Below are 25,446 nucleotides of genomic sequence, written 5' to 3' on the forward strand. Positions count from 1 at the left end.
GTACAAATTGTATTTTTGTATTTTTTTTAAAAAATTATCCAAATATTTTTCCAATCCATACTCTTTCATTTCGACTAAAAACTATTCTTTCTTCTTGCCACTAACCAATAATATTGAACTACTTACTATTAACAAATGGCCACGTTTAGCTCTACTACTAGCCCAGCCTTAGGATCAGGCTCATCTCCTCTGATAATATCATCCATCCCCACTACTAACAACAACATCCAATTTTCAGTATTCATCAAACTTCCAAAACCCAACAAATTTCCCACTCCCAAGCTTCAATTCCAACTTTATTTTGGTGGTAGAACAAGTAGAAGAACTTGGGTCTCTTCTGCAGCCATGGCTACTGGGTATGTGAAAGTTCTCTCTTTTATATTTGAAGTTTTGAACCCATATGAAATAAAGTGCATAATAATATTTGGGCTTTTTTTTTTTTTTTTTTTTTTTTTTTTGGGATTGTGAAGGAGTGTGCAAGAGGTTCGTACACCTGCTCTTACTTCTAGCTCTGATCCCCCAACAATCTTCGATGGCAAAACAAGGTTAGACAAAAACCACACACTATTTCAGTTATTGTGTTTTGATATAATTCTGTGTGTGTGTGTGACTATAACTCATTGATGTGTCTGTTGAATTGAATTTTTCTGTGTTGATGAAGGTTGTATATATCTTATGTATGCCCATATGCACAGCGCGTCTGGATTACGCGCAACTGTAAGGTTGTCTTCAATTCATACTATGATATGGGTTTTGTTCCTTTCTGAGTGACCAAACGAAATGTTAATGTTTTCTTATTGTACTGTTGGGGTTGCTATCTTTTTTGGGTACACAGGAATTGCTGGAAAAGATAGAACTGGTTCCCATTGATCTACAAGACAGGCCTGCCTGGTACAAGGAGAAAGTTTACCCACCTAACAAGGTACAAAGAATTAAGCTTTTGGAACCCAATTGAGAAATTCAAAACCACCAAAAACTTTTAACTATAGGCATTGTGTCACAAGAGTTTGTGTTGTTCTGATATCAAGTCAATGGCTATGTGTTGTTCTTTTCTCTTCAATGTATTTCTGATGTGGAATTGTAATGTAGGTGCCAGCATTGGAACACAAAAATGAAGTCATAGGAGAGAGTTTGGACTTGATCAAATATCTTGACAGTAACTTTGAAGGGCCTTCACTTTGGCCTGAATATGTGAGAGTTTGAAGCTGAAGGGCATATTTTATTATTATCATTATTATTAGTTTTGATATTGAATAAATGCAAACTCCACAGGATCCTGCAAAGAAGGAGTATGCAGAGGAGTTGCTTTCTCATACTGACACATTCAATAAATCTGTCTATTCTTCATTCAAAGGAGACGTGAATGAAGCTGGTGAGCTGCAAATTTTTCTTTTCTTGATGCTGTTTGACTTGGAAACAATTAATTTAACCTGGTTATTATATATTGCAACAGTTTCTGCATTTGATTTTATTGAAACTGCTCTTTCCAAATTTGAAGATGGACCATTCTTTCTTGGTCAGTTCAGTCTGGTAATGTGGCACACATTTCAATCTCCCTTTTATTAAACCAAGGTTCACATTACTCTTTTTCATGAATTATTTACTAATTTCGTTTTTAATCTTCAGGTGGACATTGCTTATGCACCATTCATTGAAAGATTTCAACCTTTCTTAGCAGATGTCATGAATTATGACATCACTGCAGGCAGGCCTAACCTGAAAGTTTGGATTGAGGTATGAATGTATCTAAAGTAGAATTCCTTTTTTTTTATGCAGTAAAACAAAGCATATATCTCAAACTTCAGCTGTCACTTGCATAAAGTGATGGAGCCAAGGTTAAAATATAAAGGGGGCCAACATTTTTTCTTTTCAACAAGAATTATACTAATATACATATATATATATATATATATTATATATCCATATATATGGAAATATCTATAGTATACACTTTAAAGGATTGTTTCAGTAGATCTCCTTAATTGTTTTGACATTTAGCAAGATTTTTAGTCTATTTTTTTAATGGTTGCGTACGTTGTACCTATTTAGGATTATCTGTAAATTTTTTTTTTTTTTTTTGAATATTTCACATTGCCGGAAATAAAGTTCAAACAGTTATTTACCACGCCTAACGAGTATAAGAAAAAAGAGTCACGCATGCAGCAAAATATTTGAACTTTATTTTCGATACTGTAAACTATTCAAAATATTCTCAAAATTTACAGGTGACTCTAAATAATACAATATACACGCCCATAAAATTAAATTAGACTAAAAATCTCTCCTGATACTAAAACAGAGGAATAGACATAGACCCCTTTAGGAGGGTCTACTATAAACCTTTTTTATACATATAAACTATTTTAATATCTATTTTTTGAAAGGGAGTCAATATATCCTTTACCACAATCTGTCCCCCTAGTTCTGCCATTGCTTGCATAGTCCAGACTTTGAGACTTCTCTTGAAGTTAAGTCCAAGTCTAATAATCCTAAGCATTGATAGCAAAGTACTTTTAGATGAGCACAAAAGGGTAGGGAAGTGCATCTCTAAGAGTGAAGTGTGCTCTGAGTTTTATTTTCCCTGAAACTGAAACTGCAAAGAGTGTCCAAACATAGCTGTTGATCAGTTGCATATGGGACTCTTGTAGATCCCAGTTGATCAGCAACTCATAAGCTCTACAACACACTTTCAGGCTGTTCAATATTATCATGTTTTGCAGGAGATTAACAAAGTTGAGGGTTACAAACCAACTCGAAGCGATCCTAAGGAGATAGTTGCTTCCATCAAGAAGCGCTTCTCGGTAAATTTATTCTCACCACTCTCTCAAATTTTGAAAAGGCTAATAGGTTTAATGCATAAATTAACTAAGGCAGGTCTAATTCTTTGCCAAATCCTTCACTACTATGCAGATGTCAAACTGAAATCGGTGCTTCAAACCATGGTCTTTTAAGATGTTCTTATTTGGCCTTTGTCTTCGAGTTGTAGCTATAGCTTAGAACAGCTAAATAATGAAATTGTTTATAAGTTGTAAAGGACTAAATAATGCTAACTCAGTGGCCATTGTAATAATGCAGTTGAGGAGATTTCATCTGTGTCTTTTTTCTCTTCTGATTATTGATCGTTTTTGTCCAGTCTAAATGAAAATTGGCCAGGCATTGGTTTAAGAAGAAAGAAAGTGCTTATATTGATAAACATTTTCTAACGTACAAGTAATTTGTTTTATAAAATAAATTTTAAAATAATCTTACATCTATTTTGCATAAAATTCATATAAAAAACCAGATTTATATTGAGTGTAAAAGAAAATATAAAAATTCATACCTTTCACAGGGCCCTTACTTCTCATGTTGAAACTTGAAACTTAGTTTGTTTGGTACTGCTGAGGAAAAAGCCTCACACCATTGTCATCAATTACCATTTTCTCCATCTTACACAAAACAAATAAGAAATCCAATTTCAACACTCATGAGATTCTAAACATTAAATAAAATACAACTGCGGTTTGTTTCTTAATTTCTTATGATTTTGACAATATAATTTTTCATTATACTAGCAGTCTTTTTCCAAGCAAATTTTGTTTCTTTTTTTGCAAATGTCACGTTGAAGATACTTGTTATCTTTCCTTTTCATTTCTTTTATCTTTTTCCTATTTTATTTACTACTACTTTTATCTTAAAATTGTATTTTTTTTTACAGATATTATCTTTCATTTTAAGATTTTTAAAATCTCTTTATAATTTAACATTATATATCTTTATTATTTTTTGGAACTACAACATTTCTTATAAAGAGAGTTCTATTTACACTCCATAAAATAATAAATACACCATATTATTAAAAAAAATATATGAATTTAAATAATTTTTAAAAATTACTCTTGATATTTTTTTAATTTTTTTTTCTCACATTATTTTATATTAATTTCAATACTTATTTCGATTTTATTTTCATAATCTTTTTAACTCATGTATACATATTTTTATTTTTTTCTAAAAAAATTTCATATAATTTTTTATTTTAATTTTTTTGTCATAATATTTAAAATATAATTTATTTTTGTTCGATAGGTATATTTTTTAAGAATATGAATTGGAAGAAAAAAGTTAAAAAAAATTTGTACAATTAAAGATATAAATTTTTTATAAAATAAAAATTATTAAAATAAAGTGTTTTTAAAAATTTTTGGGGTGAATAAAATTTCCCTTGCTTCTTTTACTACTGATGCCCTCATAATTAAAAGAAAAATGTTTTCTACTATGGTTTGCTTGAAGCATAATAATGCTTGAGAATTCTTTTGTTGATTCTCTTTCAAGACTTTCTTTTTTATTTTTTGAGATAAACCAAGTATATTCTGGAATAATAAATCATTTTTCAATCATTTTATGATCGAAAATAAGTCTTAATTTTTATAGACTAAATATTATAATTTTCTCCATGAAAAATTAAAAAAGGTAAAGAAAAGCAGTTGACATCAAAATACATAGTGATGAGTAGCAAAGATTACATTGATTAAACAAGGCTACGATACTGCTGATTGTTTAAAAATTAGGAACAAAAAAGAAATTGGGTTATGATATGAAGAGTTGATAGGTTGGATGCTTGAAGAGTTGACAGGTTTGGGGTTATTCCCGTTGATTCCATTCCTCTTGAACTGTTATGTAATGACCGTGAGGTTTAACGGTTTCTTTTAAGTAATATAATCGCGCTTTTTTTCAAAAAAAAAAAAATATTTAGTTTGTAAAGATTGTTGTTTTTGCTACACAGGTGAGCTTTTATATAGAAGCTCAATGTTGGTTGGAAACAACCAATTCATTTCAAGAAATTTCTAGCATTCTTTAGTTCTTCAACCATTCTTAGTTTACAAGGTGGTTTTCTAAGTCCCCTAGAAAATTATTTTGAAAATATGTAGCAACAAAACCTATTGAATTATTCTATAAATGATTAGTTGTTCAATATTGCAATTCTCTTCAGCTGATTAATATATCTACAAATTCAGTACTATAACATATTAAGCTTACTTGCATTAATTGTTACATCAATTGTCACATACATAACTCTAGACTCAAAACACAAGCATAAAGACAAAGTAACTCATTCACTCACTTATATCATATATTTAAACAATATTATATTAACTACTCTTTGTCCATAGAAACCACTTATTTGACACAGCTAAGGGAAAGAACCTATCAACAATGTCATCAACACATTTATAGTGCCATTGTCTCCATCTCTTGCAGAACAAAAGTGGTCCAAATACAATACCAAACCCAACAACAAATCCAAGTTCAACACTCAATACATTCCAATCAATGCTATGTTCTTTCCTTGTATTAGGCAACAAAGTTCCACTTCCCTCTTCATCATCCAAGCATTTATTCATCAAGGGGAATCCACAAAGTCTTTTGTTACCAACAAAAGAATCCTCTGAAAATGTTCTAAATTGATTAGCCATTGGTATCCTACCAACAAGATTATTGTAGGAAAGATTAAGGAATGATAGGAAAGTGAGTTGCTCTAGTGAGGTTGGAATTGAACCAATGAGATTGTTTCTTGAGAGATCTAATGACTCCAATTGCCTCAAATCACCTATAGAAGATGGGATTTTTCCAGTGTGAGCATTGTTGGACAAGTTGAGAACTGTTAGAGCTTGAAGCTCTCCCAATGCAGCTGGTATTGGTCCTTGGAGATTGTTGCTTGAAAGGTCAATGGAAATGAAGATATTAAGGATCTTTGGCAGCTTCATTTCTTGGCCTTTGGATGTAACTGTCACTGTATACCGATAATATACACCTAAAATGCTCATTTGGTTTAGATTCAATGTGACAGAATAGAGATGAGTGAAGCCAAGAACATTAGAATTTGTGGTATTGACATTTGCTTGGAGATTTTCATTATGAGTCATCATTGCCTGCATTGTTTTTAACCATTGTCCTGGTATTACTCCACTGAAATTGTTTTGAGCTAGATCCAATATTTGAAGCATTTCCCAAGTTCCATTTGTGTTGGGACATCCAATGGTACCTGCAAAGTTGTTGGATCTAAGAACAAGGACTTGCAAAGTTGTTGTGTTCTTCAACAAGCAAGGAAATTCGCCGACCATGTTATTGTGGCCGAGGTCTAAAACCTCTAATGCAGCACAATTGGCTAGAGATTTCGGTATCTTTCCTTGGATGGAATTGCCATTGAGATCCAGGGTCTTCAAATCACAATCTGTTGGGAAAAAGGCGTCTTGAATCGAGCCTCTTAAGTTGTTCTGTCGCAGATTAAGTACCTCTAATGAAACACCTATTTCAAACAAACATCTTGGAATTTTACCACTTAATTTGTTGTGAGACAAATCAAGAACTTGAAGGCCACTAGCACTGCAAATGGATTCAGGAATGACCCCATTAAAGCTGTTATTTGATATGGAGAAAAATCCAAGAGATGAGAGGTCATTGAAAAAGTGAATTGGAATGGAAGAAGTGAAGTTATTGTTGGACAAATCTACATATCCAATAGAAGCCGGTACAACAGGTATCTTTCCTCCTAGATAGTTTGAATTCAGGTCTAGAAGACTGAGAGAACTAGGAAGAGAATAAGGTTCCTCCATACCAACTAGGTGGTTATGTGAAAGGTTCAAAAAAGCAAGATTTGTATTGTTTCCAACTTCCCAAATCCAGTTAGGTATCTCGCCATGAATTCGGTTGTTTGAAAGATCCAAAGCAACCATTCCTAATTGGTTCTTCAAAAGATTAGGAAATGCCCTTATGTTGCAAGAAGCAAGTGTTAACTTTTCAAACTGAGGAAAGGACTTGAGAGTAAACTTAGTCACACTTGCATTTACTGACCAATTATTGTATGAAAGGTCAAGAACAGCAAGTTGGTCTAGCTCTTGAAATATGTCAAGTTGTAGAGTTCCATTGAGCTTGTTATAAGAGAGATCAAGTGAGCTAAGATTTTTGAGTTTAAGGATAGACAATAGGAATGGCCCTTCAAGATTGTTGCTACTCAAATCTAGAGTAGTCAAAATTGAGGAAGATGCAGTTTGAAACTCAAGATTGTTAAATTGGTTTTTGGCTAGTGAGATTTTTTTCAATAATGGTAGTTCAAACAATGTTGAGGGAATACTACCCTTGAGAAAATTATCCTCTAAATCAATCTCAACTAAGTTCAAAAGGCCTTCAAAATGAGCTGAAGGAATTTCACCAGTAAGACTATTATGATTGAGATCTATTTGAGTGAGTTTCTTGGACTTATTGAAAGAGGGTATTGGACCTGTAAAGTTATTAAAAGACAATTGAAGATTACTAAGTTGGGTGAGTTTTGAAATGGAGCTTGGAATTGTTCCACTAAAGTGGCAAAAGGAAAGGTCTAATGTGGACAAGTTCCAAAGGTTACCAATAGATGATGGCAATTCCTTTGAAAAATTTGTGAATGGAAGCATCAATTTTTGGAGAGAATTATTTCTAGGAAATTCTGGCAAAGAACCACAGAGTAATACATTGTCTGTAAGATCAAGAGTCATTAGTGTAGGTACCTTGAAAAGTTCATCTGGAAATGCTCCATACAATTGACAAGAATGAAGACTCAAAGTACTCAACCATGAGAAATTTGCAAGGAATTCAGGGACAGGAGAAAGCAAATCATTGTTATCCAGTCGAATCACCGAAAGGGATTGAAGCTTCACAAGTGACTGATCAAAAGGTCCAGAAAGAGAGCAATCAGAGAAGCTCAACACTCTCAGATTAGGCAAAGAAGATGACAAGTCTTGGCACCATTCACTCCCACTTGTTGACATATTAACACCATCAAAATACAGTTCTTCAAGCATAGAAAGATTCTGAACAAGCATTTTCAAAGTGGGATTCTCAAGTTTGAGCTCATTAGCTGCAAGAACTATGGTTGGATCATAATTGAAAGTGGTTGATAAATCAAGTGTGATCAATCTTCTTAGGTGTGACATCTCACTTGGTATTTGCCCCAAAAAGCCAGCACTTGATAAATTCAGATAATTCAACTTTTTGAGATTACCAATCCCAGTTGGTATCATAGAACTGAAAAAGTTACAAGACAAATCAAGACGGTTGAGATGTTGAAGACCGAAAAGGCTGCTTGAATTTCCAAGTTCACCAGAGATTCCTTCATTGCTCAAGTTCAGATCCACAACATGGCCTTCTTTGCAGGATACACCTTCCCAATGACAGCAATCAGAATTTTGGGCATTCCATTTCACAAGCTTTGTAGAGATTTCAGGGTCGAATTCGAGGCTCTTTCTCAGTTGCAGCAACAATGCTTGCTGGTGATCAAGACACTGGCTTGAAACCAAAAACACATTGACACCAAGTAGAATTGAAAACATGTAAAGCCATGTGAATAGTGAATTAGTTCTCATTGGTGAATATATCAAAGACAAAGTTTAATACTCACTAAACCATGTAAACTCTCTATTTAGCTTGTGCATATTAGAATATTTTTATTTATGGAAATTATTTTCTAATTAAGGAAATGATTTTCTATTTAAGGAAATAAATAAATAATTGATTTTCTGATAAATGAATATTTTATATTCATTGAATCTGGACAAAATCAATTATGTAATATTCTATATATGGTCAGATTTCTATATTCATTACCTGATTTGATTTCCTGAATTAATTGTCAAAATATTCTGACAATTAATGTGGCGCGTATATCGATGGAGTATCTCACCTATAAATATAGGGTCTCGGTCCCCGAGCTCCTCACTCATTCTGAATCCATTCAGCAAATTCCATCTAAAGAGAGTTGAGAGAGCGAGGAAGCCCGAACTCCAATACTGAAGCTATCGCAGGGATTGAAGCTCAAAGATCAATGGCTGGAGGTACATCGATCTTTTCATTGCATATATTATTGATATGATTTCATTATATTTTCCGCATTTTCATATCATTGTATATGCTATATTATATACACTATATATATAGTCTAACAGTTGGTATCAGAGCGGATTTATCTCTGCCTTGATTTTATTTGAGTTTCATATATATATATATACATACATATACTGTTCATATATATACATATTTGTTTTCGGTTCTGTATATATATATATATTTATATTCATACCATTTAATATATATCAGTATATACATATATATATATTTTATTGTTCATATATACATATATATTATATACTCATACATTCGTACGTGTATATATATATTTTATATGTATATATGTTTATATATATATTGTATATTATATATATGTTTTGTCACATAATAATAATCATAATATTCATTTTTTATTATGTTATATATACATGCATATATATATATATACATGCGTATATATAATCACGATCGGTCCATGGTTTTGTTTTTTCCTTTTTTCATTTTTCGGTGTTTATTTTGAATTCTATATACATTACTATATTCGTATAGTATTATAGATCGATCTAAGCATTGAAAATCCATTGAAAAACTTAAAGATGGAAAAAATTTTCAGTTAAAACTTTTTCGGACCCGATTAGTTTCGTGATATTAAAGTATATATTTTTTCGTGTTTTCGTGCATAAAATCTATGTGGATCTCTTTATTATTTGATTTAGAACATTTTAGATTTGAAAACACGCAATTTGGTCGTCGGAAACGCAATTTCCGATCGGGTTTGGGTCGGGTTCGACGGACCCGCGTGCAGAAAAACGGGTCAAATTCGACCCGGTTTGGCTGAAGAAGACGACGCAAACGACATGTCGTTTGCCAAAAAACGACGTGTCGTTTGCCCAAAAACGACGTGTAGTTTGCCAAAAAACGACGTGTCGTTTTCCCAAAAACTACGTGTCGTTTGCCCCAAAACGACGTGTCGTTTGAAGGCATTCATTTCAGCTGTCGTTGTAGTAAACGACATGTCGTTTTTCATACTGTGAAAAACGACATGTCGTTTTTCGTTTTTTTGGCAGCTCTTCATTGTACAAAACGACGTGTCGTTTTTCCCTTTAGGGAAAACGACGTGTCGTTTATTCATTCTTTTTCAGCGCCCGTAAGAGTAAAAACGACGTGTCGTTTTTGCGTTTTGCAAAAACGACATGTCGTTTACAGGCAGTGGTTTTTTCAAAAAAAAAAAAAAAAAAAAAAAAAAAAAAAGGAAAAATTCCGAATTTTTGATAAATTTTTTATTTATTTGGAATATTAATTATTTTCCTATTTTGTGTGTTAATTTAGTCAATAAATTGCATTTAATTAATTTTCCATTTTTGTTTAATACATATATTTAGTATAAATTGAAAATGGAAATTTGTTTAAATTTGGTAATTTATTACATGATTTATTTAGGCATGTAAAAATTGTGCTAATTTGTGCATTTAATTAAATATTACCAAATTTATGCAATTTATTGTCTAAATTAATTTTGAAAAATCTGTCATTAATTTCATATTAAGGAATTTGCATTTAATTAATGATCATACATTAATTGTATTATTTTGTATTTAATTGACAAATTTATGTTTAATGCAATTAATTTAGATTTGTATGATTTAAATGCTATACATAAATTCCTTTTATAGTGCTAGATATATTTAGAAATATTCAAACATTAAGATAGGTTGAATATTTTATTTAGCAATTAAGTTTCATAAAACTTCATAAAATTATTCATAAAATATTCATAAAACTTTATAAAATGAATAAAATATGAATAAAATGTAAGTAGTTTTGTGGTTTGACATAAGAAAACATGAACACCCCTGGGACAAATGCTCATATCTGTAACGGTTTTTAATGATCTTCGGACGACCACACTAGGAGCACTAATCTCAGTGATTGTCTATTATGTTAATAACGAAATTACTTTTAGGTAGAGCCCAATACCTAATGTCTAAAGTGAAAATATAATTTTTTTATAATTAGGGAGTAGCCACAGCATCTTTAATTATATAAAATTATATATTAATTAAAATTCACCTTAATGGACAAAACTTGTAATTAATTATTTGGATATAATAATTTTACCCCACAGGGATTTTATTATATTTTTATAATTAATTAGGATAATATATTAAGTTAAATTCTCTTAATTTACCCCACAGGGAGTTATGAGGATTTGAATTAATAGTGTTATCACAAATTTTAATTAAAGATAGATTTCATTCCTCCATTATTTCTAAATTAAATACTTCATTAAATCTATCATAAAGTTCATCTAATTTTATTAGATTTAAAATTTAGCCCACAGCAATTTTAGATTTAATAAAATTTTCATCTTCATCATGTTTCTACATTGGTAAAACATGAATTCATTAAAGCCTCAATTCTTTTAACATCTAAATTTTTTGTAATCCTATTCTTGCAGCTATTTCATCCACCTCTAAATATGCTGAAATCACTAGTGAAATCCCTGAGCTTAGGAGTGACAACTTCAAAATCTGGAAGGAACGAGTTCTTCTCCACCTAGCTTGCACTGACATGGATTATGCAATAAGGAAAGATGAACCACCGCTATCATCGATACTAGCACCGTCTGTCGAGATTGCACCGCGTGAAAAGTGGGAGCAATCTAATCGTCTCTCGCATCATGTTCATTATGTCCGGAATTCCTATGGGAATGCGTGGATCGGTGGAGCCACCCGAGAAGGTGAAAGACTTTATCAAAGTTATGGATGAGCGAGTTTGACACTTCGCATAAATCCTTGTTCATCAACCTCATCCAAGAGTTCTCGTCCACAAAACTCACCGGTGTTAAAGGAGTTCGAGAACACATTTCTAAAATGAGGGACATCACTGCTCATTTGAAGAAACTCGACGTTATCATTCCTGATACCTTCCTGGTTCATTACATCCTTCACAATCTTCCTCCACAGTATGGGCCTTTCAAAATTTCCTACAACACACATAAAGAAAAATGGACTATCAATGAATTGATGACCATGTGTGTTCAAGAGGGAAGCCGTGCTCCTACAGGAGCAAGGAGAAAGTGTTCACCTGACCACTCAACCTAAGAAACGCAAGCCATTCAAGAAGAACAAAGGGAAAAAGCCCATGGCTCCTAAGGCTGCCATAAAGAAAGATTCCATCAAATGTTTCTTTTGTAAACAAAAGGGACATGCGAAAAGGGAGTGCAATGCTTCAAGAAATGGATGGATGACAAAGGTAATCCAATTTCCTTAGTATGTTATGAATCTAATATGGCTAATGTTAATCTTAACACATGGTGGATTGATTCCGGTTCAACAAGTCACATAACAAATTCCTTGCGGGATATTCAAAATCTAAGGAAGCCGGTGGCAAGTGAGCAAAGCATCTTATCCGGAAACAAGATGGGCTCACATGTGGAAGCTATTGGAACATGCAATTTAGTTTTAAGTAATGGTTTTATTTTAAAGTTAGAAAAGACCTTTTATGTACCAAGTTTCTCTAGAAACTTGATTTCGATTTCAAGACTTATACCCTTTGGTTTTTCCTTTACATTTTCGTACAAATATTTTAATTTATATTATAAATCCGAATGTGTTGGAAATGGTATTTTGTCTGATGGTCTTTACTGCCTTAATTTACAAAATAATACCACTAATAATGTTATGCATGTTCACGCTGGCACTAAAAGATGTGTTATGAAAGAGGATTCCTGTACATTGTGGCACCGGAGATTGGGACATATCTCCATTGATAGAATTAAAAGGTTGGTAAAAGATGGGGTACTCAATACCTTAGATTTTACTGACTTTGGTACTTGTGTGGATTGCATTAAGGGAAAGCAAACCTCCAAGTCTCGTCAAAACCGGTGTCCATAGGAGTTCCGAAATATTAGAAATCATACATACCGATATATGTAGTCCGTATATGGAATCACATGGTCAGAAATACTTCATCTCATTCATAGATGATTACTCACGCTACATGTATATCTACTTACTTCATAATAAAAGTGAAGCATTAGATGTCTTTAAGATATTTAAAGTCAAGTAGAGAAACAATGCAACAAGCAAATTAAGATAGTGAGATCGGATAGAGGAGGTGAGTATTATGGTAGATACACGAGAAGATGGACAAGCACACAGTGCATTTGCGAAGTTTCTTGAAGAAAATGGGATTGTTGCCCATTACACTTTGCCGTACACCCGAGCAAAATGGTGTTGCGTAAAGAAGAAACCGAACATTAATGGACATGGTGCGGAGTATGCTTAGTAGCAACTCTAACCTTCCTAAATCCTTGTGGATCGAAGCATTAAAGACATCCGTGTACATATTAAACCGAGTTCCAACAAAGGCAGCCTCAAAAACTCCTTTTGAATTATGGAAAGGTTGGAAACCAAGTTTGAATCATGTACGCATTTGGGGATGTCCATCCGAAGTCGAATATATAATCCACAAGAGAAGAAATTGGACCCAAGGACCATAAGCGGATTCTTTATAGGGTACGCTGAAAAGTCTAAAGGTTACAAGTTTTATTGTCCATCTCATAGCACAAGAATTGTGGAATCAAGGAATGCAAAATTTCTTGAGAATGCCTTGATCAGTGGGAGTGATCAATCAAAGGACTTAGGTCCTGAGAAAGATCCTTCGTAACCTTCCACTTCAAAGGCAAGATTGATAATGGTTAACACTCCCGTCGTTCAAACGAATGTTGAACAACCATTACCAATCACCGAAGATCCACAAGTTGGTAATGATAATCCGGTAGATCAAAATGTTCAAGAGTTGCTCGCAAATGTTGAACAACCCGCCGAACTCCGCCGTCGCTCCACAAGAGCTCGTTGGTGAAGTCTTAAGAAGATCTACTAGACCTATCAAACCAAGGATTTATAAAGACTATGTTGTGTATTTATTAGAATATGATATTGGAATTGGAAATGATCCAGAAACGTTTTTACAAGCTATGAACAGTAGAGAATCAAAATTGTGGTACAATGCTATGGATGATGAAATGAATTCTATGAGGTGCAACAGAGTCCGGAACTTGTAAAGTTGCCTAATGGGGCGAGAGCCATTGGCCGTAAATGGGTCTATAAAACTAAGAAAGACTCATTAGGCAACACCGAGAGGTACAAAGCGAGACTTGTTGCTAAAGGATTCACTCAAGAGGAAGGAAATGACTATACGGAGACTTTTTCTCCGTATCAAAGAAAGATTCCCTCGCAGTCATCTTGGCGTTAGTTGCTCATTTTGATTTAGAGCCGGAGCGGATGGATGTAAAACCGCTTTTCCGAATGGTGATCTAGAGGAGGAGGTATACATGAAACAACCGAAGGATTCTCCTCTAGTGAAGGCCGGGATTTGGTATGCAAGCTCGAAGTCCATCTATGGATTAAAACAAGCATCCCGCCAATGGTATTTAAAATTTCATGATGTCATCTCTTCCTTTGGATTTGAAGAGAATGTCATGGATCAATGCATATACCTGAAGGAAAGTGGGAGTAAGATCTGTTTTCTTGTTTTATATGTGGACGATATTCTTCTTGCATCCAATGATAAAGGGTTGCTACGTGAAGTGAAACAATTTCTTTCAAAGAACTTTGAGATGAAAGACATGGGTGAAGCATCCTATGTCATAGGCATTAAGATTCATAGAGATAGATACCGAGGTATCTTAGGTTTATCTCAAGAAGCCTACATCAACAGTAGTTTTAGAAAGATTTCATATGAAAGATTGTTCACCGAGCGTTGCTCCAATTATGAAGGGTGATAAATTAAATTTGAGCCGATTGCCCAAAGAATGATTTTGAAAGAGAACAAATGAAGAACATTCCTTATGCTTCGCCTGTCGGAAGCCTAATGTATGCTCGGGTGTGCACAAGACCCGACATTGCTTATTCTGTCGGAATGTTAGGAAGATTTCGCAGTAACCCGGGATAGACCACCGGAAAGCCGCAAAGAAAGTTATGAGGTATCTTCGTGGTACTAAGGATTACAAACCGATGTTCAAACGAACCGACAATCTAGAAGTAGTTGGCTACTCGGACTCGCATTTCGTTGGTTGTACCGATTCACGTAAATCTACATCCGGTTACGTGTTTATGTTTCGGTGGAGCCGTGTCCCGAGGAGTAACAAACAATCTTTGATCGCTACTTCTACTATGGAGGCCGAGTTCGTTTCTTGTTTTGAGGCTACATCACATGGTGTATGGCTAAAGAGTTTCATTTCGAGCCTTAGAGTGGTTGATTCCATTGCAAGGCCGCTAAAGATGTTCTGTGACAATTCACGTTTTCATGGCTAAGAACAACAAAAGTGGAAGTCGAAGCAAGCACATCGACATTAAGTACTTAGCTATTAGAGAACGTGTTAAGGAAAATAAAGTGGTCATTCAACACATTAGCACTGAATTGATGATTGCCGATCCTATGACAAAAGGCTTGCCACCTCATAAATACAAGGATCATGTAGAGAACATGGGACTTGGTTCCCTTATGTAATTTGTACAAATAAAGTTATTATTAATGAAACTCTTATTTTGATTTTTCTCATATTTATGCGCATCTTAATTTTACATTTGAGAAAAATTTCGGAAGGACTCGAATAAACATAAGGTTTAGGGTTTATTCACTTAAGTACATTGCCACATAAAGTACATTGTTATATAATAAATGTATTGTAATACATGGAAGATAATACTCGATTCATAATGAGGACATGTCGCTATGATTCGTATGTTTATTATATAATGAGGAACGTTGGGTTTGAATATTTTAGTTTAAATGCTGACCAAGTGGGAGAATATTAGAATATTTTTATTTATGGAAATTATTTTCTAATTAAGGAAATGATTTTCTATTTAAGGAAATAAATAAATAATTGATTTTCTGATAAATGAATATTTTATATTCATTGAATCTGGACAAAATCAATTATGTAATATTCTATATATGGTCAGATTTCTATATTCATTACCTGATTTGATTTCCTGAATTAATTGTCAAAATATTCTGACAATTAATGTGGCGCAGATACTGATGGAGTATCTCACCTATAAATATAGGGTCTCGGTCCCCGAGCTCCTCACTCATTCTGAATCCATTCAGCAAATTCCATCTAAAGAGAGTTGAGAGAGCGAGGAAGCCCGAACTCCAATACTGAAGCTATCGCAGGGATTGAAGCTCAAAGATCAATGGCTGGAGGTACATCGATCTTTTCATTGCATATATTATTGATATGATTTCATTATATTTTCCGCATTTTCATATCATTGTATATGCTATATTATATACACTATATATATAGTCTAACAGTGCAGAAATATATTTCATTGCCCAAGTATAGAAAAATATCTATTAATTATATGCAGCTCAATTTGACAATAAAAAAAGGGGATAAGCTAAAGCCATAGACATAGGAAACATTTGTCTTTAGTGTCATATGCCTTGTAGTGGTTGGTTTCATTGATTTTAAGCCTCAAATATCTATGCAGGCTGGGGTCCTTACTCTATGACCTCATATAGTGATTGAGGTGTGGCCTCCACTATATATTAAGTAAAAGATATATAAGGAAACTTACTATTTCCTGAAATGGGCCTAGAAAACAGTCACTAGTCGAAAATGTGAAAACGTTTCTGTCAAAGATTTCTGCATATATATCACTGGCTTCCTTCAAAGTCAATGACCCTTGTTCTTGAAAGTGATAACACATTGTTTTCTGATCATTCATTTACAAGAAAAGGACACATTATTTGGTGGGTGATGGTGAATACTTACACTTACTCAAGTGTCCTAAATTTGAGTATGTAATCAGGTTTTGTTTAAGTTTGTTTTTGAAAAGAAATGAAGAAAGACCACAAGTCGTTTCTGAGATATTTAAGCTAGAGATTTTTCATTTGATGTTTTGGGGATTCAACTTTGAGCTACCTTGTTTTATTATACTTTTACATTGAGCCTAACCTAAGACTAAGACTTGCACTTTAATATTCTTCACTTTAAAATGTAAAACACATTACAACTCATCTTAATGAATTCTCCTATACAAAACCTTGATATGATCTTAGTTAGGAATCTCACCGATCTCATATACAATGATATTGTATATCTATAATCAAACTTGGATACTCATGAAAACTAAATCTTTTTTTGGCAATTTTTTTTTTTTTTGATGAAATTTGGCAAAATTTTTAACAAGTGAGAAATTTGACAAATTTTTTATTATCATATTGAGCACCTTAGCACCTTCTAAATGTGTCACTTTACAATTAGTTAACGATTGGATTAATTGGTACTTTTTAAGATTTATATTGGTTTATTGATGTCTTTCAGTAAGGTGCTTAGCACTTTTATGACATGGTATCTTATAATTGGTTAGCGATTATTTATAATCTTTATTAAATTAAAATAAGTGGAATGTATCAATAACGAGACTACACCTTATAAGAGTGCTAGGCACCATCGAGAGTGCCTTTTACCATATTTCTATGTAAAAAAGGGTATACTCAGCTAAGTGGGCTACCATATATTTAATTATTTTTTATAAAAAGAAATGCTAAAAAGTAATAAAAATTGAAGATATATTTACAGCGAAATTTTTTAATATTTACAATTGTTACACATATGACTCTAAGTAAAAAAAGTAGTTGTAAAGTACTTTATTTTACGATTTTTTTGCAGTCGTATTATTTTTTGGCCATTAAATGTCAGTTCAGAAATATAGGGCGACATATTAAATAAGCTAAAAAAAATATATTACTGCATTTAACAGGTATAATTAGACACTTAACAGCTAAAAAAATATATGACTGCAATAAAATCATAAAATAAAATATCTATTTTTTTATTAAAGTTATATATATAGAATAATTATAAATAGGCTAATTAGTAATTTTTTCTCCTGAACTTTGACATGTATTAAGTAGTGCCCTTAAACTTTTTTTGCTGTTAAAAATTCTCCCTGAACTATTAAGATTGTTAAATTTAAGGACTTTTGTCTAATTTTAATAAAAAAATTCTAACATGGATGAAAGTTCAAGGGGCATGATTTAGTACATAGGGGCATGATTTGGTAGATATCAAAGTCTGGGGAGCATGGTTTAGTACATAAACAATCACTGAAACAGTAAAATTGAATGAAATTAGATAAAAGTCCTTAAATTTAACAATCTCAATAGTTCGAGGGGAATTTTTAACGGTCAAAAAAGTTCAGGGAAAAAAATTACTAATTAGCCTAATAAATATTACAAAAATTTCGAGGCAAACATCTCAAAATTAAATGAGATCACAATAACAAATAGGAAAGCAAAACATCAAAGTTCAAATATTTGCAACTGACAAACAAGTGTTCAGTCACTCAAAAAGAAAAAAAAAAAAGTGTTTGAGACCGTATATGCAATCTCCAGGTGAAGAAAAATGGCGGACATGGATATCGATACTTGTTCAAAACCAGAAGGTATAAATATTTATTTATATATATATATATGTCTACTTACTGTTATTGGGTTAAACTCGAATATGATCAATATTCTATCATTTTAACATTGCTCATCAAAAAAAAAAAAATTGATTATGTTTGAAGGCGAAGAACAGCAAGGCAAAGGGAATGCTATGGTGGTAATCTTGATTGGTCCACCGGGCAGCGGGAAAAGTACTTTCTGTGAAGAAGTCATGCGCTTCTCCACTCGACCATGGGTTCGCATTTGCCAGGTTTTGTTTGATGGGTTCTTACCTGTTTGATGAAATGCTCCAATGGGTTTATGTTTCGTCTTTTTAAAACCCCATTTGTTTTGAACTTCAAATTATTATATTTCAGTGATTATCATTAATACGTATGTAGAATGAAGTGAAGACTACGTCTTTTTTTCAGAGTTTTGCCGGGTTTTTTTGGATGTTCTTTGTGTTATCTTTGAAATTGGGGTCTTTATAAAGTGATATATTGTTAGCTTGCTGTCTTGTCTTACATCCAGAATGGTGAATAGGTTTTCTTTTCATCGTTTGATGTTTTAATGTTTGTCAGTTTTTTTGTAAGACTGTGTATCAACAGACATTTGCTCAGAGATGTTTGTGAGTGTTGGACTGTTGGTATTGAACTTCTAGTATTGTGATGTTCATGATCTTTTGTTTTTTGAATCAGGATTATGTCTTATTAAGATCATGCAGTTACATTAGGGCCCATTGGAAATTTTGGATATTGGGTGAGAGACAAAGTGACTATGGTCAATCGTGTGACAGTATAGACTTTGATGAGATTTTTGTACTTCACTTTACATTATTTGTGTTCTTTTTCTGGTTTATCTTAGCTTCTTTGTAATAATAGTTTAACCAAGTCAGCGAAAAAGTTGGAGGCATATCTCGATTGTTACTTTTTACTATAAGTTTGGTCATTCAGAATAATGTGTTTAATATGGTAAATAAAACTTCATTATATGTTACAGGACAATATTGCAAATGGTAAAGCTGGGAGTAAAGCTCAATGCATAAAGAGTGCAACTGCTGCTCTGAATGATGGAAAAAGTGTGTTTATTGACAGATGCAACTTGGACAGGGAACAGCGTGCAGAATTTGTTAAGCTTGGTAGCCCCAAAATCGACATACATGCTGTCGTACTTGATCTGCCTGCTCGTCTTTGTATATCTAGATCTGTCAAACGAACAGGCCATGAGGGAAACTTGCAAGGTGGAAGAGCTGCCGCTGTTGTAAACAAAATGCTGCAAAATAAAGAATTTCCTAAGCTTACTGAAGGATTTACTAGAATAACTTTCTGCCAAAATGAGACTGAGGTTCAAGATGCCATTAATACATACAGTGCACTTGGTCCTTTGGAATCTCTGTCTCAAGGTGTGTTTGGTCAGAAGAAGTCAGATGCTAAAGTTCAGCTCGGTATAATGAAGTTCTTTAAAAAATCAGGAACAGCTGAATCTGGTAATGTTGGATCTGTTGCAACTAGTGATCAGAATTCTGCTTCTCTGGAAAAAACAGAGGATAAAGGTTCCTGCTCCAAAGCAGCTGTATCGTTTTCAGATAATGCTGTTACAGAGATAAATGAACATAAAGACCAAATGAAAGGCATGGTTAAGGATGCTTCTGCTTCTCTGGGTGATGCTCCCACATTGGCATTTCCATCTATTTCCACATCAGATTTCCAATTCAATCACGAGAAGGCATCTGACATTATTATTGAGAAAGTCGAGGAATTTCTGGATAAGATTGGAAATGCTAGACTTGTCTTTGTAGACTTGACTCATAGATCAAAGATTTTGACGTTGGTTAAGGAAAAAGCTTCAAAGAGAAACATTGACCCCAACAAGTTCTTTACTTTTGTAGGAGATATTACTCAACTTTATTCACAAGGTGGTCTACGCTGCAACGTAATAGCTAATGCTGCCAATTGGTAAGCTACTCTGACTGCATATATTTAAGCTTGATTGCCATGTTTTATTCGTTGTAAATGCAGTAGGTTGAAACAATGATGCCAGGAAAATAAAATATAAATGCAGAACTGTCTCATACCATTGGCATAACAAATGTCTAAATTTCAACTAAGATCTGTTTAATAATGTCTAGATGTAAGCATAGACAATTGACCAAGTTTAATTCATGACATAATTATGCCATTGTTTAGGAGTTAGTTGACTTGAATTGGCCATGATTTAGCTGACCAGAAGGTTCTCTGCCTATTTGTGTTGTTAAGACAATTGCGGAGTAACGGATGCCTGTTGGTTGGTGGATTAATAACTTCTAACTCCTGTAATTTATTAAGCTGGAACAGTCACAAAAACGTATGGGTCATTCATTAGCCTTTCTTTCACCCTTGTAATGGGGGAAGTAAGTTGTGTTCATGTGATTATTTGCATCTCAGGAAAAATCAAATGAACCATATTTCGGTGCAGGCGACTGAAACCAGGAGGTGGAGGTGTGAATGCTGCAATTTTCAGTGCTGCAGGTGCAGCCCTAGAGGTTGCAACTAAAGAACAGGCAAACACTCTTCTTCCTGGGAGGGCTTTAGTAGTTTCTCTCCCTTCAAATTCTCCCTTGTTTGGTAAGGAAGGAGTAACCCATGTCATACATGTTCTTGGACCAAATATGAACCCACAGAGACCAAACTGTTTGAAAAATGACTATGCTACCGGCTGCAAAATTCTCCGCGATGCTTACACATCGCTATTTGAAGGTTTTGTGTCAATAGTAAGGAAGTTACCCCCGGGAAGTAATGATAATCTTGGTTCAAAGCAGTCGGAGATACAAATACGCAATGAAACTGCCTCAAAGAATAGTGAGCAAAAATTTAGAAGAGATGATGATGACCATGAATCTGATAGGACTAAAAAGTACAAGGGATCTCATGTTGAAACTAAGATTTCTAATTCTAGTGTTGGAAAGACAATTCAGAGTGGTGAAAAGTTTGATAGAACAGCAACTAAAGCCTGGGGATCATGGGCACAGGCTCTTTACCACATTGCCAAGCAACCAGAGAAGCATAAGGAAGTTGTGCTAGAGATGTCTGATGATATTGTTGTACTAAATGATCTTTACCCAAAGGTTAAATTTGACTTCTTTTTTATGTGCTCTGCTCTGCAATTTATGTTTGATCTAAACTAAGATATTGAGATTTGTCCAGGCACGGAAGCATCTTTTGGTGTTGACACGATTGGAAGGTCTTGAGCAACTAGCTGATGCCCGTGAGGAGCATCTCCCATTGTTGAGAAAAATGCACGATGTTGGTTTGAAGTGGACTGAAACATTACTGCAAGAAGATACATCTTTGATTTTTCGCATTGGCTATCACTCGGTATCTTGCTCAAAAGCCCATCATTATTATTTTATTATGTTCAAATATTTGATAGGAACCATAGTAGCATATTTTGTTATTTTAGGAAGATAAAAATTGATTGCTGAAAGATGGAGAAAGGTACTTTGGAAATTCTTAAAGCAATTACCTCTTGGCGCCAAAAATATCATTTTCCATGTAAAATAACTTCATATGTTCATCTTATAGAGTCAGATCTAATTTAGAAAATTAACTGAGTTGACTGGATAGGAAAGATTATATGCCATTAAGCTATTGAGCTGTGTTTTGCTGCACTTTATTATTATTATTATTATTATTATAATTATTGTTCAGACACTCCTGCAATTTCCAATATATTTTTTTTTTTATGAATCTATACCATCTGTCTTCTGATCAGTAAAGAATGAAATCTATAAAGTTAACATTTGGTAATAAGCCTTCTCGACCATCTTTATTGCAGGCTCCATCAATGCGACAACTTCACCTACACGTTATCAGCCAAGATTTCAACTCAAAACATCTGAAGAAGAAGCAACACTGGAATTCATTCACCACTGCTTTCTTCCGTGATTCTGTGGATGTAATGGAGGAAGTCAGCAGCCACGGAAAAGCAAAACTAGAAGATGATGAAAAGCTGTTGTCTATGGAGTTACGCTGCCACCGTTGTAGAAGTGCCCACCCCAACATCCCCCGCTTAAAGTCACACATCACTAACTGCAACGCACCATTTCCTGCCAACCTTCTTCAAAAAGGCCGTCTAGTGAGCGCTCCAAACAACACCATCATCAGTCCATAAAAGAAGGAATCATATCCAAGTTTTATTCTAGGAAAGTTTCTTTTTCGATGGCATTGAACACTGTCAATGTCTATTTTGGTGCAATTGTTATAATGTTCTATAATATGGTCTGTTAATATTTTGATGGGGGAGGATTGCCCTTCTTAAAGGCCATGTTGCTTTGGTATATGCTTTATAATGGATGCTTAGAACAATCTTTTTAAGCCATAATTAGTTGAATTTTGATTCTTGTCCCTTAAAAGAGTGGATAGAAAGCTGAGAAATGTGATTTGAGAGAAATAAAGCATAAAAAGTGACGGGGTTTAAGGGCACTTGTTTTATGTCAATTACTTGTAAATTTTAATGTATTTGATTCTCTTTCGGATTTATCAAACTAAATCAGTGGTACAAAATAATACAAACTATGGTGCTGTCAGGCAAATATAACCTCTGAACGTGATAGTACAATGAAGTGAAATGCACTTATCACCCTAAGAGGAGGCATGCTACTATGTATTTTAATTTTGGGTTTTATAAAGTGACCATGGTTATTTAGGGTGATTTCGGCTTGGAGCTCGTTTGGTATACCGTATTGTACTGTATTGTATAATATTGTATTAGATTATATTGTATTGTGTTAGTATTATTTAATACAAGACTATATTTTATATTGACTTGTATTAATAAATTGTTTAAAGTTACACAATATTTGCCATAAACTCGACCCAATCTCGACTCGCGACCCAACCTTGAACCCCTGAACCGGTTTGGGTCAAGTCAGGTTTGGGTCCTGTTCTGAGTTGGAGTTTGGGTCCGAGTCCGGGTCCGAGTCAGGATTCGGGTCTCGGTTTGGATTTGGGTCGAGGTTTGTGTATGAGTCTGGATTCGAACCTGATCATTATACGACCTACCAAACAAGCCCAATATATATTAAAATTGTACATGTTTAATAAAATTTATAAAATTAATAGTCGACAAGATATAATTTGATTAACATCTAATTTTTTTCCGGACTAATCTTGTGGTAGTTACTGAAAAAATAATAAAAAAGATGTTAAAGTAAATATTTTCTTAAGATTCCATAAAAAAAAAAAATTAAGAAAAAATATATTTTCTGTAAAATCTTCACACGCACTTCTTAATTAACTAAATTGGACAAGAATTTTAAGCATTTATATTATTACCAAAATATATATTTGTTGTTTATATATATAATTAGATATATAATTAGAATATTGAAAGGAATAAGATATATATATTTTACAAAAAGGGTGTTCTTCCAACTGCCTCTTTCCTCTATTAGCCATTAAAATTGGCTTATCCAACTTGAAGAGGGTGAATAGAGATTAACTCAAAACATAATAGAGATTAGAGATGTGGATTAGTATTTTAGGTGATATTGAGTCTACTTGTTTGTTGTAATTTGAGTCATTAATTTTTGTTTTTAGTGTAGAGAACCTTCTTGCTCATATTGTGTTGCCAAGTATAGTTTGAATACTAAAGCATTATTTGCTATTTAGAATGGGGCCTTTGCCCTATGAAATATGAATAGACTTGTCTTTCCTTGTGTGATTTGTTTGAGTTCCTTTATAATAAGGGTAAATACCATTTTGGACCCTCTGTTTTGCAAAAGTTACCAATTGGACCCTGTGTTTTGTTAAATGATAAAATGGACCCTGTATTTTCTAAAATAGTACAAATAGGACCCTGAATTGATTTTTTTGTCAAAATAAAGTTTAATTATAAACCGATCTAAAAGTGCTATGACAAAATTGTTTACATTTTTTGTATCTATTCGTATTAAGTATTGTATTCAAGTTGGTTGTATTAAAAAAAAAGTTGTCAAAAATTAAGCTCAGGGTCCTATTTTTACTATTTTAGAAAATACAGGGTCCATTTTGTCATTTAACAAAACACAGGGTCCAATCTGTAACTTTTGCAAAACACAGGGTCCAAAATAGTATTTACCTTATAATAATAGTAATAGATATTTTAGGAACAATGAATGAATATAAGGAGTGGAGTACAAGTGGATTATACTCCGACATATTATGTCAATTATTTAACCTCAGAAACAAGGGAATATTGCATTTCTACTCATACACATATTAAAGTGACAAACATCCAAAATCAAATTTAGGAATCTGTCAATAAATAAATAAAAAGAATTTGGGAAAGAACATTTTGAGTATGATGTATGTATATCTACCAACTCACTTATTACTTCTCTCCAATAAAAACAAATAAAAAATAAGTGGCCATTACATGACTAGTTAGATGTAAATAAGTGTTCGTATAGTTCACTTGTATATGCATTTCTCAGCCAATATTTATAATATTTAACTCTAATAATTGTATATCTATAACTATAATAAAAGTGAGAATGTTTATGGGTTTCTCCTAATTGAATTACCAAAATAACCTTTATTAATTATGAAATTACAAAAAAAAAATTCTCTTTTAACAAATATATATATTTATTCAATACTTTGTATTGTTTTGGTCTCCAAACTTAATTTTTGTTATGTAAAATTTTGATATTTATAAATTTGAGTAATTTGCGGCATAAATACTTAAGTTTAATTTTTAATTATAAATAAATATTCAAATTTAATTTTTGGCGGCAATAATACCTAAGTTATATTTCTGGAACTCTATAGGTATATAATTATTATTACCGCCAAAAATTAAACTTAGGTATTTATTTACAACTGAGAGTTAAACTTTAATATTTATACCGCAAATTACTCTATAAACTTCTACTAATTGAATTACTAAATAACTTTTATTATTGAAAAAAAAAAACTCCCATTTATAGCAAATATGTATTTATATATTTAATATTGTTTAGTCTCAAAACTCATATTTTTTTTATTTATTTGAAAATTTTGTCTCATTTTTTTAATATATATATATATTTAATAAGTGATGAATAGTAATTTGATATCTTTGAATTATTATTTTGTAATTTTGATTCCTTCTATTTTTTAAATATTAATAATTTAATGA

At 33.0% G+C, this 25,446-nt stretch overlaps 3 protein-coding genes across 3 annotated transcripts; 2 read left to right on the forward strand and 1 right to left on the reverse strand.

The window, feature by feature from the left end:
* The first annotated feature begins 62 nt into the window (after positions 1-62).
* On the forward strand, positions 63-3,097 carry LOC115697053 (protein IN2-1 homolog B). The gene is made up of 10 exons (XM_030623957.2): positions 63-356; positions 471-545; positions 662-722; positions 836-922; positions 1,090-1,191; positions 1,273-1,372; positions 1,454-1,530; positions 1,627-1,734; positions 2,721-2,801; positions 2,911-3,097. The coding sequence occupies exons 1-10, from the start codon at positions 136-138 to the stop codon at positions 2,920-2,922; spliced, it is 924 nt and encodes a 307-aa protein (XP_030479817.1). The 5' UTR covers positions 63-135; the 3' UTR covers positions 2,923-3,097.
* Positions 3,098-5,132: 2,035 nt separating this feature from the next.
* LOC115697027 (receptor-like protein 7) lies at positions 5,133-8,378 on the reverse strand. The gene has a single exon (XM_030623923.2). It carries the CDS (start codon positions 8,376-8,378, stop codon positions 5,133-5,135), a length of 3,246 nt encoding a protein of 1,081 aa, XP_030479783.1.
* A 9,702-nt stretch (positions 8,379-18,080) lies between these two features.
* On the forward strand, positions 18,081-22,784 carry LOC115697032 (transcription factor bHLH140). The gene is made up of 6 exons (XM_030623929.2): positions 18,081-18,326; positions 18,453-18,580; positions 19,309-20,264; positions 20,764-21,412; positions 21,492-21,662; positions 22,123-22,784. The coding sequence occupies exons 1-6, from the start codon at positions 18,287-18,289 to the stop codon at positions 22,456-22,458; spliced, it is 2,280 nt and encodes a 759-aa protein (XP_030479789.1). The 5' UTR covers positions 18,081-18,286; the 3' UTR covers positions 22,459-22,784.
* The last annotated feature ends 2,662 nt before the right edge of the window (positions 22,785-25,446 follow it).

The sequence above is a fragment of the Cannabis sativa genome, chromosome 7, assembly GCF_029168945.1.
Source record: "Cannabis sativa cultivar Pink pepper isolate KNU-18-1 chromosome 7, ASM2916894v1, whole genome shotgun sequence".
NCBI classification, from domain to species: domain Eukaryota; kingdom Viridiplantae; phylum Streptophyta; class Magnoliopsida; order Rosales; family Cannabaceae; genus Cannabis; species Cannabis sativa.